Source organism: Bombyx mori, chromosome 24 (assembly GCF_030269925.1).
Source record: "Bombyx mori chromosome 24, ASM3026992v2".
NCBI classification, from domain to species: Eukaryota; Metazoa; Arthropoda; class Insecta; order Lepidoptera; family Bombycidae; genus Bombyx; species Bombyx mori.
The window spans coordinates 1,611,644-1,628,250 of NC_085130.1; the positions used below are offsets into that span (position 1 = coordinate 1,611,644).

Sequence of the window (16,607 nt, forward strand, 5' to 3'; positions counted from 1 at the left end):
GATTATTAGTCAGGTTTTATTATTATTTATTGTTTAGATGGATGTACGAGCCCAGCCCACTTGGTGTTAAGTGGTTACTGGAGCCCTACAGACATCTACAACGTAAATGCGCCACCCACCTTGAAATATAAGTTCTAAGGTCTCAAGTGTAGTTACAACGGCTGCCCCACCCTTCAAACCGAAACGCGTTACTGCTTCACGGCAGAAATAGGCAGGATTGTGGTACCTACCCGCGCGGACTCACAAGAGGTCCGAAAACTATGGACTTTTGTAAGAACTTAACTCCATGCGGGCTTTAAGCTTAATCACCAATACTAGCAATGAAAAATAAAAATAAAACATTCCCCGTTAATAGCAGTAACAAGTGTCTGTTTATTTTTATTTATTTTTACGTCTCGCGAAATCAGGTCGGATTTAAGATAGGGTAAAGGCGGAGTCTTCTTAACAAAACGAAGTGAATGTTTTTTTATTTATATTTCAGACTTTTTTCGTTGATGTTAAATAAAGTGGTAAATGGTTACCAATATCGGTTATAGATACATAAAAACAATTTACAGTTTTCTTGGGCACAGAAAAGTAACGAAGAAAATTTTAAAGTTATCAAAACGTCAGAAATAAATAAATAAATAAATAATAATAAATATTTATTAACAATCACGCCACGTTAACTGGTCCCGTGATAAGTTCGTAAAGAACTTGTGTTACAGGTACCAGATAACGGAAATAAATGTAATATTTTTTATTATACACATACACATATTTAATATACATCCATAACCCTGGAAAAGACATTTATATTTATCATACAAATATCTTCCCTTGGCGGGATTCGAACCCGCGACCCCCTTGTGTAGTGACCATGTCAGTTACCACTACACCAGACGGCCGGTAAATAATAATAAATACTGAACAATAAGAAATCCGAGATTAAGCCGAATTATATAAACTATAATAATATTGTATTAACCCGATTAATTGCGTAGAAAATAAGTTTTTAATTAAACACATCAGTTAAACCGTTTCCCTATTTAGGTTTAGATCAATATTTTTCGACGATTCTCAAACTCGGTTGGCCAGCAATGATTAATTTTCATCAACATAATTTTTTTATATTTAAATGCAAACGCACAATATTTCGTCACAGATAAAAACGTTATATGAGTAGTTATATATAGTTGACTGTTTTTTATGGGAAAACAATTTGCTCTCTGTGTCGATTAGAATTACATTTCTACGGTATTCGTTGATTTCTTCCTGCCTAAAAATCGCTCCGCTTAACTCCACGCTCACAGTACGAATTCGTCTTTAAAAAAGTTAGAAAAATATACAATCTAATTTTATAGCCCGTTCCAATTCCCTACGAGAGGGCCAATCTATGTGTCGATTGAATAAATAATAAATATAACTTATTGAAATGTGTGTGTTTATAACGTCCATATTGTGTAAACTGAAATAGAGCGTCAGAAACATTTTCATCACGGATGTTTATCTACATACAAATCGTAAGCAAACAAAATTAATAAATGCAATTTTCTCGCCTGCTTGTCAACAGATTTTTTTTTTTACTCGTCGTTTTTTTTTTATTGCTTAGATGTGTGGACGAGCTCACAGCCCACCTGGTGTTAAGTGGTTACTGGAGCCCATGGACATCTACAACGTAAATGCGCCACCCACCTTGAGATATAAGTTCTAAGATCTCAGTATAGTTACAACGGCTGCCCCACCCTTCAAACCGAAACGCATTACTGCTTCACGGCAGAAACAAACAGGGCGGTCCTACCACCGGTTAAAAACTATTGACTATTGATTGCTGAGCATTTGATTTAAAAGTGAAAAATATAAAAATGAATTGCTGTTCGTTAGTTTCGCTAAAACTCGAGAAAGACTGGACCGATTTGGCTAATTTTGGTCTTGAATTATTTGCGGAAGTCCAGAGAAGGTTTAAAAGGTAGATAAATATGAAAATGCTCGGAATTAAATAACAATAACAATTTTGTTTTTCCTTTAATGTGTCCCCCGTCGGACGATTCCTTTTGTTTGTTTTAAGTTTATTTTGTACAAAAGCTTAGGTATTTTTTTATCGATTGAGGCACTACGAAGTCTGCCGGGTCAGCTAGTTATATATAAAGCTATACGCCATATATGCTCGATCGATCGACAGTGAAGATTATATTGAAAATCTCTACAACCCCTGATCGCGCAAAAACATCTATTAATCCATTCTACAGTGTACGAAATATTCATCATTATTCCTCTATTATGTTTATTAAGCATTTGGATAAACGCCAGAAATGTTTTAACTCAATTCTTGTAAAAATTGAAAAGAAAAAATACATCCATCACTGATTTCGACTACTTTATAATAAGATGAATGTGAATCAGATTAGAGGCACGATTAATTTTTATGTCCACGATTGATTTATGAGTATGAATGAAGCTAACTTCCTATGTTTATGATAAAATAATTAATGTGTAATAAATTGCGATCATCTAAAGATTTCGATGAAGGCAATAACTTTTTGAACAGTTTTGAAGAATGTAGAAATACGGTTCGTTCGTGAGGAGGCTAGCGTTTGGATGTGTCCAAAAATATCTTCTCTGTTTACCCTGTGTGATAGAATTACATACGTGTGTTTCTTTTTATTAAAATCACGGTCAATCTGTACTTAAGGCTTCGTCAAACAGAACGCGTACTTGGCGCTGCGTTTTAGCGTCGCGCTCTTTTCTTACTTATAGCGCTGGGGCTCTGTTTGACGGTATATTACCGCAGTAGTACAACACATCTCGGCGTCATAGCGCGGCGTCAGTATGACGTTCTGACGCGCGCTAATTACGCGTTCTGTTTGACGAAGCCTTTAATTTTAAGTACGTATCGCCTTGTCTAATGATTAACCACAGTTACGAATTTGCACATAAAATTAAATAACGCGCCGATATTTACTCGACATGACGTATCATTCAAAAAACGCTTTGTAATGCTTTGTTATTCAAAATGAAATTTAGACTTCGATTTTTTATTTAATGCGATATAACACGAACATTAATTTAAATTATCATTCCGCTATTTTCCAATTGACAATTAAGAAAAACGTTTATCGAAACGGGAACCCTTCATTTGAATGCAATGAAACTAAAATTTTGAAGCCCAAATCAATAAAAACAGCCACAACTTTCTCTCTTGCAACCATCAAAAACTTTCATTTCCATTACGTGCTCATCATTCAATTTATCACAAGGTTTTTCATTTTACCATTATACCCTCATCTCTCGTTGCTTACACGCGTTTATTAGTTTTTATACACAATTAGCATTATATTGAAAAGGATATTCAACCATCGCCTGCACGCCATTCTTCTTGAAGACGACGATCCTTTGCACTTGTCCGTGCGGGGTGCTTATTGTGTGTATTACGTCCTGAAACAAATGAAAATAACACAATTAGAATAATGTTCGACTTCGCTCACACAGAAACAGAGCGGAGAGTTCCTATATAAGAACGTCTTTATAAGAACGTTTTTACTGGTGGTAGGAACTCTTGTGAGTCCGCACGAGTAGGCACCACCACCCTGCGTATTTCTGCCGTGAAGTAGTAATGCGTTTCGGTTTGAAGGGTGGGACAGCCGTTGTAACTATACTTGAGAACATTAGAACTGGTATCTCAAGGTGGGTGGCGCATTTACTTTGTCGATGTCTACGGGCTCCAGTAACCACTTAACACCAGGTGGGCTGTGAACTCGTTCCCCCAACTAAGCCATAAAATAAAAAAACATCATCGGCATCAGCTTCGCCAATACAACGACGCCTTCTAAGAGGCGACAGGCAACAATATTTTAAGAACAAAAATTAATAAGAGACTAGCCCTACTCGCCCGCTTCGCTGGGCATTTAAAATTAACATTATTATTTATTGTCATTATTATTAGGGAGTCCAACGCTCATATAAATATTAGCCTATCCATTAAGTACATGTATTTTCTACACGGATACCAAGTTTCAAGTCAATCGGATGCATGGTTCAGTAGTTATAACGGAACATCCGTAAAAACCACTGTAGATTTATATATTAATATAGTATTAGAGGCGACTTCCTCTTAAGTCAAAGTCGATGGGCGGAGCCATTGACGACGAGCACTCACGTGGACTCGTGACGTCATCTGGAGGGGCAACTCGTCATCTGGAGGGGCAACCGACCGACCAGCGGGGACATCACGCCACCTCGGATCACTTTTGCTGGAAGCGCGCGCAGGGTTCACTTGTCTTAGATTTAATATTCTGTGTCGATCGTTCCAACCCACTTTTGTATTTTTTTATTTATTCAAATTATTAAGCCGTTGCTAAAAATAGATAATCAAAAACGCATCATATAGTAGCGTGTGTGTATCGCGAAATCACAGGTGGGTAGTGGGTAGAGGCTGTTCCAGTCCCCTTGTTTCTGCCGCAAGGTAATCAATCATGCCGATTTGAAGGGAGACTGCATCAGTCATCTTTGTTTCAAGAACGGAAGAGACATTTGGGGGGAGTAGCTTCTAAGGTATCAGAACTCCATTGATCAGTGACTAAATAATAGACTGTCCTAAGTTACCACAAAGTACCACAATAGTTTTTTTTTTTTGCATATAATAATAAATATTTTACTAACAATCACGCCACGTTAACTGGTCCCGTGATAAGTTCGTAAAGAACTTGTGTTACAGGTACCAGATAACGGATATAAATGTACGGTTTTTATTATACACAAACATATATTTAATATACATCCATAACCCTGGAAAAGACATTTATATTTATCATACAAATATCTTCCTTTGGCGGGATTCGAACCCGCGACCCCCTAGTGTAGTGACCATGTCACTTACCACTACGCCAGACGGACGTTGAATATACGGCATATTTAAAGTACCTAAGTACGTATATCACTTTCTAGTTTCCATAGTACAGGGAATCCGATTTCGCGGCCGGTTAACAAACAGAGTCAAATTTGTCCTCGATCATATATTTACTTTGAAGAAAAATATCAATACCGAGTACACACACACACACGCAAACACATATACCTAGTTCCCACAAACAGCTCGGATAATTTCATGTAAATTTATTTATACGCGTCTCACACGAGGGGACCGAACTGAAATTCAAATGACTTGCATTTAGTCTTGAGCTCTCGAGACGAACGACAATAAAGTGGAGAACACGAAAACTGGATGTTTCGACTTTAGACGCAAAAACAGCGTACGAGAATATATATTTTGTAAATCTTGTAGACAGAGCAGAGCTTACGGTAGGTACGGCAGGTTGGGTGTGCCCCTGGCATTACTGACGTCCATGGGCGATGGTAACCATTCAACATCAGGTGGCCCGTACGCCCGTCTGCCAATAATGGCAATCAAACAAAATGAGCACCAAATTTATACAAAGGGATTGAATATTCTTTACGTATTCCCGACTATGAAGGCGTGACATCGCGTAATAAAAATCGAATCGGCACAATTTATAAATTAACGTGATTAGCGGTGGTGAGGCCGGGTCGTGCCTATTCCTGCTGTGAATCAATCAATCATGTACTACTGTCGCTCTGAACTAATTAGCCGAAGCCACTGCTGAAATATTAACCTCATATCCCGTCACACATCACATCATAGAAATGTGTTAAACTTCGATAACGTACCTGGCTCATAGACACACAAGCTCCACCATATAATAGGATACAATTGTCTGTGGTTAAAATTTAACACGACAAGGTTACAATTACGTGAAACCATTAGACCAAGACGTGAGTGTAACACACGTTCGATTCCCGATACCTATCATTATTGATACACTCAAATCTCAACGCTTCAGTCCACGTTGTTATCAACATAACACAGGATAGGCAGGAGTGACGCAGTAGAATCTAGAATAAAGTTTTTAGAGGAGGCCACGACCCTCAGTATTGAGGATTATCGACGCAAGGAGGAGGAGGATCTTTATTGATGAGGCTTCAGTCTGAGCCCTGTGAGCTCGTCCGCCATCCACGTCCGTCAGGATAGCTCTTCAGGGCTCAAAAGGAATAATTAAGGGGCTTTGTTATTTGTGTCTAGGGTATACACCCAGACTCCCACGTCTTGAAAATAAATGTTTCCGTGAGCTATGAAACAAAAGAGAATCCCAACTTAATATTGTTGAATCAAGGTCAATTTAGTAAAAAGCACATAATAATGTCCACAATCTAATCGTTCAAGGTTATAATCGATTTATAAAAAGATAATTGAAAAACAATTTTTTTTTGGTTTTGTTCAATCCACATTGCTCGCCACTGTACGGGCTGGGCCACGTGCGAGTCGGTATCGCAACGACCACTTGTTGGAATTACATACCCGCCTCTACGTGCCGCTCTGATAACATTTGCATTCGACCTTCTCAATAAGTTTTAATATAAAAAGGTTTAATATAAAAGTCAAATATAAAGGTTTAATATAAATTTAAGGTGGGTGGCGCATTTATGTTGTAGATGTCTATGGGCTCCAGTAACCACTTAACACCAGGTGGGCTGTGAGCTCGTCTACCCATCTAAGCAATAAAAAATAAATAAAAAAGTCATCCCGTCTATAAAGATAAATATAATGATGTCTGCATGTACAAATATGGGTACAGAATGAAAACGGATTTTAAGTTAATTCGTCACGTTGATTTAGCCAGTCTGATATGATTTCTTTTGTTCGCTTTTTGATTAGGGACACGGGTAGGTACCACCACCCTGCCCATTTCTGCCGTGAAGCAGTAATGCGTTTCGCTTTGAAGGGTGGGGCAGCTGTTGTTACTGTTATGAGAGCTTAGAACTCATATCTCTAGGTGGGTGGCGGCATTTACGTGCTCCAGTAACCGCTTAACACCAGGTGGGCCATGAACTCGTCCATCCATCTTCGCAAAAAAAAGTCTGGTAGGAAGTGATCAGAAAGGCGCATGCTGAATGCTTGGAAGGATGCATTCCGTTGTCGCTATTATATATATCTCAAGGTGGATGCCACACTTACGTTGTAGATGTCCATGGGCTCCAGTAACCACTTAACACCAGGTGGGCTGTGAGCTCGTCCACCCATCTAAGCAATAAATAAATAAAAACTGACAGCAAAAATACGTCATCGCGTACACCCCTCGCCCTCCGAAGAGTTTATAATCGACTTCTATCAATATATTCGTTAAAATAATCTGTCTGCAAGTTAAGAGACGTCAAATCTCAAAATAGTAGTAGACTTGCACATACTTCACTCGTTACCCGAAAGCGCGTCAAGGTGAGGGTGACATTCGAAAGCTCGCTGCAAGTTCAAGTTGTTCGAATCTCGAAGGGGAGCCGTCTTTGTCTCACGATTGATTCTTACAGCACTTTCAAGTTTGTGTTGTTCACTTTGACAGACGTGTTTGCATTGAATAGAAAATATTACAGAAGTAATCTTTTAATTGCCCTACAGAGTTAGGGCTTCACACTATCCACCTGGAGTTAACGGGATACAAGGTGCATCACAACGTGTAGCCTGATCGAGATCGTCAGAAATTCGAATTCACTAACATCGCTCATTTACCCGGGACGGATCCGGGCAAATCCGGATTATCCCGAGGCGAGTGGATGAAGATGGTAAGTATTGACTGGTCTTATACTTTGTACGTAATACGGTTTACATGTTTGCCTACCCTTCGACAGAAAATTTTAAATAATCGACTTCACGTCATTTCGGATCCTCCCGATTCACTAACGGTGCTTTTAAGCACCGGTCATCGTTCTCGTCGAACCCGTCGCTTGCGACGAAGGGCTCGGCGAGTAAATTAACCCACAGACACAGCCCACTGAGTTTCTCACCGGATCTTCTCAGTGGGTCGCGTTTCCGAGCCGATGGTAGATTCTGCGAAGCACGGCTCTTGCTAGAGCTAGTGTTAGCAACGTGTAGCTCACCTACTTGTTAGGTTACGCTAGTACAGCCTCTCTAGGCCATCAGCTTAGGTAGCAAAAAAATAAACGACTTATTGAATTAAAGTCACGAACTCACAGTCGGCGTAGCCTTGAAATCAGGACACAAATACCAAACTCCGCGCCAAATTGAGATATTATTATTAGGTAAATTAAACCGAGTAAATTAATTAATAAATAAAAAATTCTTGCGTGCGTACAAAGTACACATGTCAGACGTGAAGCTTTTTTGGCGAACTAATTTATGAGTCTTGCTTATATTTATACAAATCTAAAACTTTAGATTTCCGAGACTTAGAGGAAGGGAGAAAGGAAGATATGTTCCCGCCAAAAGTCTGTCAAATGTCAATCTCAAACCTCAGTGTTGTAAGTCACATTATGTTTAGATTTCTAAATTGTAAATGACTAATATTTGTCCAATTGAACTGACTAATTTAATTTCATGCTATTTGATTAATGTTCCAAATTCTTTTCATTTCATTTCAATTCCTATTAACATTTTTCACAAAAAAATTATAAAATATTAATTAGGCTGTATGGTATGATACATATGCCTTGCCAGTTGGAAAAATACAACAACTACTACTACTGACATTTGTTTGACAAGTACTTAATTTCAATAGTAGTTTGATGTCACTTCCGTTGCATACCTGCGTGACGTTCTGTAAAAATTTAACCCCCATGCGCGCCTAAAGAAGTTTCACTTCAAAAACATCGTTACATTCAGACGACAAACAGAAATACGTTTTACATAATTTTAAATGAATTCAAAGCGACCTAATAACGCATGTTGTTTATTTGAATCCGACAGTAGAGACCGACACGTGTACAGATTCATGTTCCAATATGTCAGTGTTCAGTCCGTAAAATGAACTTTGTAAACGCGCTTGTTAGCTGTTACCCAGAAACGCACAGTGCCGGATTGAGATGTAAACGCTATTGGCATTCTAAGTTCGAATTTTTCTAAGAAGCTTTCTAGCACCGTTGCGTTTTGAACACAATTTTTTTTTTATTGCTTAATTGGGATGAAGAGCTCACAGCCCACCTGGTGTTAAGTGGTTACTGAAGCCCAGAGACATCCACGACGTAAATGCGCCACCCACCTTTCAGATATAAGTTCTAAGGTCTCAAGTACAGTTACAACGGCTGCCCCACCCTTCAAATCGAAACGCATTACTACTTCACGGCAGAAATAGGCAGCGTGGTGGTACCCACCCGCGCGGACTCACAAGCAGTCCTACCAGCAGTGCACAAAAGGTCCTACCACCAGTGTTCCAACTGTTGCAATTACAGGTGGTACGATGATACAGTAATTACCGCGTAATACATACCATAATAATATTGACTAATTGACATAATAATATTCCATTTGACTCCATACAGAGGAGGGCCGTTCGGATTGTCGATAATCCCATTCTCTCGGATCGTTTGGAGCCTCTGGGTTTGCGGAGGGACTTCGGTTCCCTCTGTATTTTATACCGTATGTTCCATGGGGAGTGCTCTGAGGAATTGTTCGAGATGATACCAGCATCTCGTTTTTACCATCGCACCGCCCGCTACCGGAGTAGAGTTCATCCATACTACCTGGAGCCGCTGCGGTCATCCACAGTGCGTTTCCAGAGATCTTTTTTGCCACGTACCATCCGGCTATGGAATGAGCTCCCCTCCGCGGTGTTTCCCGAGCGCTATGACATGTCCTTCTTCAAACGAGGCTTGTGGAGAGTATTAAGCGGTAGGCAGCGGCTTGGCTCTGCCCCTGGCATTGCTGAAGTCCATGGGCGACGGTAACCACTCACCATCAGGTGGGCCGTATGCCCGTCTGCCTACAAAGGCAATAAAAAAAAAAAAAAAAAATGTCATAATGTTAAGGATCTAATAGAAACAACACTACTTGATCCGGCACTGGCAAAGTATGTCCGAAATATCAAACTGCGAAAAACGAACTAAGACCATCATTTTGGGCAAACGAATTTGTAATCTATAGACCAGTCAATAACGTCTCCCATTTAAAAATAACGAATGCAATCGAAACGTTTACGTGAAACGCTACTGATTTATTTCGGAGTGACTTATGTTTTGACGTTTGCAAAGCCGGCTAATATGTCGCGTGATCGTGATTTATTCGTCAAGCTAACACAATCATTTTTTAATTTATTCTCAACCTTATCTTCATTGTAATAACGCTGAATAACAACAGTCTAAGTGTATTGTGTATTTTTTTGCGGTTTTGTAATAGATTATTAAGACAAATAGATCGGAGAGGGTAGAAGCTAATCCGCGGAAAAACTCATAAATCGTAATTGCGGGTGTATATCTATATATTAATACGTGAAGCAAAAACTTTGTATCCCTTTTTACGAAAATTGCGCGGACGGAGGAGTATGAAATTTTCCACACTTATAGAGAATATAGAGATGAAGTGCACAATAATGCTAATATTATTTTAAAATAATGCATAAAAGATACATTAAACCAATAAAGAAAACATTACACACACTACATACCATGTATTTAACGCACACACGCATGCATACTATTTATTGTCAAACTTTTGTTCTTGATGTCTGTTGTCAAATTGAGAATAGATTAAATATTTTTTCTCTTTGTTAATATTTTTTATAGTGTAGTTTTGGCGAAATTTGTGATTATAGAAGTATAAAATACAATCATAATAGTGTACAAACTGAAAATTCCTATTAGTTATAGTCGAATTTCGACTACTGCGGGCCCTCCAGTTTATTCAAAATATGTTCCAGCCGTTAGTGTTATTTCTTATATCTTTTAAATCCTATCTGGACAGGCTAACTGATTACTATTTGTTGGGCGTATCGTAGATTAAGTACACTCAAGCGAGACTCATGTGTCAAGTTGACCCGCGTCATTTACATTGTGACCTCTGCTGGTCATTTAACGCTGCATACATTGCGAGTTTCGTCTCTTTCGGGGCAAAAATAGACAAGACGATAAGTACCTAGTCCGATAGCCTTGCTATACTTCCCACAAGCATAAAGTAAGTTCCAACTCAATACAAATCATCAACTCACGTACTCATTTCGATTCTCACCCCTAGATAGACGTCCTGGACATTGGATCGGTTTTGCTACTATATTCAATCTGCACAAATGTAGATCAGTGTGCTTAGTGCGAGTTATTTAACGTTCTCGATAGCGTAAACGTTAGCTTATATTCAAGTATGGAATGGGATCGTTAGCCTGCGTTTGCCGCTAGGGGCGCTGTTCCAACTACATACAAAATTGGGTCAACTTTTACGCTATCGAGAGAGAACGTTAAAAAACTCTCACTAAGTACACTATTCTTCGTAATGACCCAAAAAACAATTCAGAGCAGCTAGCTATAAAAAAGCCGACATGAAAGATTCGCGCTTTTCACGCTACCCTCCCGACGAGAGACTGAATGCGCTAATATCACAATCGAATTTCACCCTCGTCTTCACTAAAGCACAAAGCCCTAAATCATCAATCATTAAAACGAAATCAGAGACGACAGCATTATAACGTTACTAAGGCGATAAATCTTTGCTAAACTTTTGAACGACCATCGAGTGCGCGACGCGCTGACAACTACCCACAAACGGTTCGAATCTTTGAATACGCTTTTGAACAAGTTATAATATTCTTTATCCATTAGATAACTTATTGGTCGTCTCAGATCTTTTTTCCCTGTTCTGTACGCACCGTAAGACATTTTTTTTCCGACTACCCGCAATGTAAAACAATTAAATCCAGCTTTCGCTTTAGATTACCGGTTCAAGAAATATTAATTTCAGGTTACGTTCATTTTTATTTTTGCTTAATTCATAAAAAACGAATATCGAACAATAATATCTCAGTTCACGGTTTCAGTATACGGTTTACGAACTGTATAATTCGTCGATGTCAAACCAAAATCTTGCTATGTGCAAAAACTCTATTTTCAATTAACGAGTTTTTTTTTTTATTGCTTAGATGAGTGCACGAGCTCACAGCCCACCTGGTGTTAAGTGGTTACTGGAGCCCATAGACATCTACAACGTAAATGCGCCACCCACCTTGAGATATAAGTTCTAAGGTCTCATGTTTAATTACAACGGCTGCCCCACCCTTCAAACCGAAACGCATTACTGCTTCACGGCAGAAATAGGCAGGGCGGTGGTATCCACCTGCGCGGACTCACAAGAGGTCCTACCACCAGTAATAGTAAAAACATTTTCGTATAAAATTTTATATGAAGGTGAATTTTTAAGAACTATATAAAATGAAAGCTATAGATAAATATTAAAGCTATAGACACATAACAGTTTTTTTATACGGTAGATAGAGGGCTGTGAACTATACGAAAAGGTCAAAAAGTAAAAATCTCTAAAATGGAAACATAGCAGATTTAGGTTTGACAACAACGATATACAGTTTCTCGAAAACAAAACGATATAAATCCAATGTCAAAATATTTCCAAAATTTAAACCGCAAACTCATCGAACAATTTAGTAGCAAGCCACTAAACCATAACGCAGGTCCCGTCACTAACCGACTGACTATACCCCCGCACTTGCCTGTCCGCGTAATATCCGGTTCGCAAGCGCAATTCGAAATGCGGTACCAACGCAAAACCGAGTAACCCCACGAATGCGAGGGGGGTTGGGGAGGGATGTTCATTCGCGCGACCGCAAAAGAATTGTTTCAGGAGCACGCCGGATGCAAGACGGACCGATGCGCGTCCGGCGATCTTGTACTTACAACCAATATTGTAGATTATCTCTGTACTTGTTTGATTTGATTCATACGAGAATTGCAGATAGAATAGCAAGCAGCGTTCAAGAGATCTGTTAAAGAACACTATTTATCTTTACCATATTAAATAAAAGTACCTATATATATATTTGTATAATATATTATAATATAAAGTAAGTATAGGTATAGTGTCTTTTACTGGTGGTAGGACCTTTTGTGAGTCCGCACAGGTAGACACCACCACCCTGCCTATTTCTGCCGTGAAGCAGTAATGCGCTTCGGTTTGAAGGGTGGGGCAGCCGTTGTAACTACACTTGAGACCTTAGAACTTATAACTCAAGGTTTACGTTATAGATGTCTATGGGCTCCAGGATCCACTTGACACCAGGAGGGCTGTGAGCTCGTCCACCCAGCTAAGCAATAACAAAAAATGGCCAGCGTTACCACTTTCCCACTTAATGATCTTCCACTACAATTCAACTGAACAGATTCGTGTAAAAACGAAATACTACATTTTAAACCCCTGCCCCCTGAAGAGCCTTTAAAACATTAATCCTAACACGACCGTCGAGTGGATTGTTTCAGAGGCCCCGGAAGCGAACCGGGACGGGAAGTGACCGGCAGACATCCGGGCATGTTTCCCGCGCAATCTACTCTCGACTCGGTTATACGGTTTTGCAAGTTGAAGGGGTCACGAGGAAAATACTGTGAATTTATACATAATATATATATTTATTTCGTTAATTTTCTGTGTTACGTGTATTTATGTAATATTTAAATTTGCGTCAATTTCTGACATCTGATTATGATCGCGAGCGAGCCCGGTCGACATGCCCGTAATTTCTTGCGAATAAGCAAGGAGTTGGTATTTTTTTTATTTACGTCACGAAGTTGAGCTTTAAAGCGAACGATGTCAACGTCTGTGGGTGGAAACGCGGTGCATTCGGAAACCGAACAAGAAAAGCTTGACAAGTGCTTTCGAATTCCATTCAAATCTATGATTCGTTGTGGATGATGGTACCATACCAGAAATAGGAAGCCACGTATGTATAACTCTAACACTAAATTAAATTTATGAAGAACTAAAGGCGTAAAAACGACAATTTGACGTGAAACAGACTTTTTATTTGAGCTTATTTTGGCCACAACTTTTGTGTGTCAACGAACAGGCTACAAAAAATCCTCAACAAACAACAAGAGAGCTTTCACGTTACCTGAAAGCTCATTTAAGCTGAAACTAAGAGCATTTTTCAATAAACGTCACGATAACGACAGTATTGTCACAAATATACCTTTTTACAAAATGCGCGGTATCCAAATGTTTTTTTAGGAAAGAAGGACTATTGGTGTCGCGGTCGCATTTCCAGATTCACCAGGACAGGCGGGCGAGCACGGGCTCAGCCACGACCCCGGTGGTCTCTAATGTTAGTGTTCAGAACTTGCATATATACAAATTTTCATGAAAATGTCGTTAGCGAGAATCAGGCTCTGAATTCTCAACTCTTGTGCCGATCGTGCATTTTAGATGGGTGGACGAGGTCACGGCCTACCTGGTGTTAAGTTTACCGGAGCCGATAGACATCTACAACGTAAATGCCGCCACCCACCTCGAGACATGCATTCTAAAGGTCTCAATTTTAACAGTACAACGGCTACCCCGCCCTTCACAACGAAACGCATTACTGCTTCATGTCAGAAATAGGCGGGGTGGTGGTACCTAACCACGCGGACTCACGAGAGATCCTACCACCAGTAATAAGGTTATTTATGTATGAACAAATTTTATTAATTTATTAAAAACATTAAATGCTTGCGCTAAGGACACATCCGTACAGGTCAATATCTAATAACTATAATCAAACTACGCATTAGTCGGTATTCCGACGCTCCGCACTTTATACGCCTTAATTGAGGATCGATTTATTGACGGTTCGCGCTCTAAGGGCTCTAAGCATCCCTACTCTAAGGAAATACAGAATTGACGAACACTTGACGAATTGAGAATTGGCATTGCCGACAGATCAACACCTGAATGACTCTTGAGCTCAATTTGTTTCAGAAGTGTTGTTTATTGATATTTAAGGGCTATATTGAGCTGAATTTGTTATAAAAGTCTTGTTTTTTTTATTTTAAAATCACTTTTCTATTTTACTGGTCGATTACGTTTACAACCGTCCTGTCCATTCCTGCCATGGGACAAACACGCGTGCCGGTTCAAGAAGAAAGATACCAATAATACTATCACGCCGGTAAGAGTAACGCCATCTATTGCCGAATAGTCGAACGAATATCGAAAGACCTAAGACGCTCGAGAAGTACAACGCCATCTATTGACAGATAGCGGAAGCTACTACTAGAGATGTGTGGAATATTCTCGATAATTCTAGGAATGAGGTATCGGCTATAAAAGCGTTGTAGAGATGGCACGCAGTCAGTCAGTAATCGGAACTACTCGAAGCGAAACAGCGAAAGGATTACCTGAAGCGAATTGAGAGTTTTAAAGTGTTTGTTGAGTGTTTTAAAGTGTTTAAGTGTTCTAATTGTTGAATACAGTTTTAAGTTGTACCTACTTTTGTGAAATTTTATTTATCCCGAACCCCAGCGCGTAACAATACTAATGCTGTTTCAATTGTGTGTAAACAACTAAAACTCAATACCGCTCATATTATTTCACTACAAGAAACGACCGACCATTCAAATAGAGCGGACGCGTTTAAAACGTTATTAAACTCGATATAAAAGCGATATAAATTAGCGATACGTATCGTAATGTCGCGTTTGTCAACGAGATATTCGCCAGTCCCTTTTAGATATATATATATATACCACAGATGACGTGACAGAAATAACATTTCCATAGATTCAACAAAGATCAGATAGGCTATAAATTCTTAGTGAATATAATATTTTTTTATTGCAATGAACTGATACTCTACCTAAGGCATAAATCAATAAAGATCCGAAATTAATAAAGATATTCATGTTGTGGAATTTATAGACTCTAGTATTCACATCACTAGCAATCGATAACTCATCAAAGTTCAAAGTACAAGAACAAGATTTTACTGGTGGTACGACCTCATGCGAGTCCACACGGGTGGGTACCACCACCCCGCCTATTTCTGCCGTGAAGCAGTAATGCGTTTCGGTTTGAAGGGTGGGGCAGCCGTTGTAACTATACTGAGACCTTAGAACTCATATCTCAAGGTGGGTGGCGCATTTACATTGTAGATGTCTATGGGCTCCAGTAACCACTTACAAGGTGAGCTGTGAGCTCGTCCACCCATCTAAGCAATAAAAAAAAAACAAAATGTGTGCAATTCACACGTGGTAGAAGTGAAACCTTCCAAAATTAAAATACAATTAATTATCCTAAACGTCTTAAGTATATGTAAAATTTTGTCATTAGTAAATAATTGTAAGGTAGCGCCCTCTGTGAATTGATATTTTAATTTCACGTATAATCCTAAATTAAAATTCACTACAAGAGCTTTCATACACACGTTAGTATTAAAAAATCTCACAGATGGCGCTGTATTAAATAGTATGTATATTTCTGTCTCATTCTTTGCTGGCTTCATCCTACACATTTTTGTATTTGTGTCTCTTACCTGTCGTTTTTTCCGTTGCATCCGGTTTGAAATCACAACGATTCTAAAGAAGTTTTCACTTCAAAAAAATGTTAGCCAGAACGTAACTAAAGTCAGGTTATGTTGTTGTTACGCGCGGTTTGGTCTCACCATACTCTAATTAATTTATTCTATGCCAATCTGGGACGAGAATAACGTAGGACCACGCGACAGCAACGCTCGTGACGTTACGCTAGACGCTTTTCTTTTTGTTTTGTTTCAAATTCTTTTGATTAGTCATCATTCAAACGAGGACATATGAGAGTATAATAAAGGACTACTTCTCTTTTTATATCGGAAGGTGATTCTTTT

General features: G+C 39.1%; 2 protein-coding genes across 3 annotated transcripts in view; one reads left to right on the top strand and one right to left on the bottom strand.

Annotated features, from left to right (window-relative positions):
* LOC101737713 (uncharacterized) overlaps positions 1 to 16,607 on the top strand; it is a 232,945-nt gene that overhangs the window by 208,210 nt on the left and 8,128 nt on the right. The gene's annotated exons all lie outside the window — the stretch shown is intronic.
* Positions 1 to 16,607, bottom strand: part of LOC101738381 (heterogeneous nuclear ribonucleoprotein L) — a 413,691-nt gene that overhangs the window by 84,135 nt on the left and 312,949 nt on the right. For both annotated transcript variants that reach the window (XM_012688329.4, XM_004923677.5), the window contains exon 3: positions 3,329 to 3,414. In XM_012688329.4, coding sequence (XP_012543783.1) covers positions 3,329 to 3,414 — 86 coding nt within the window. The remainder of the gene's footprint in view (positions 1 to 3,328; positions 3,415 to 16,607) is intronic.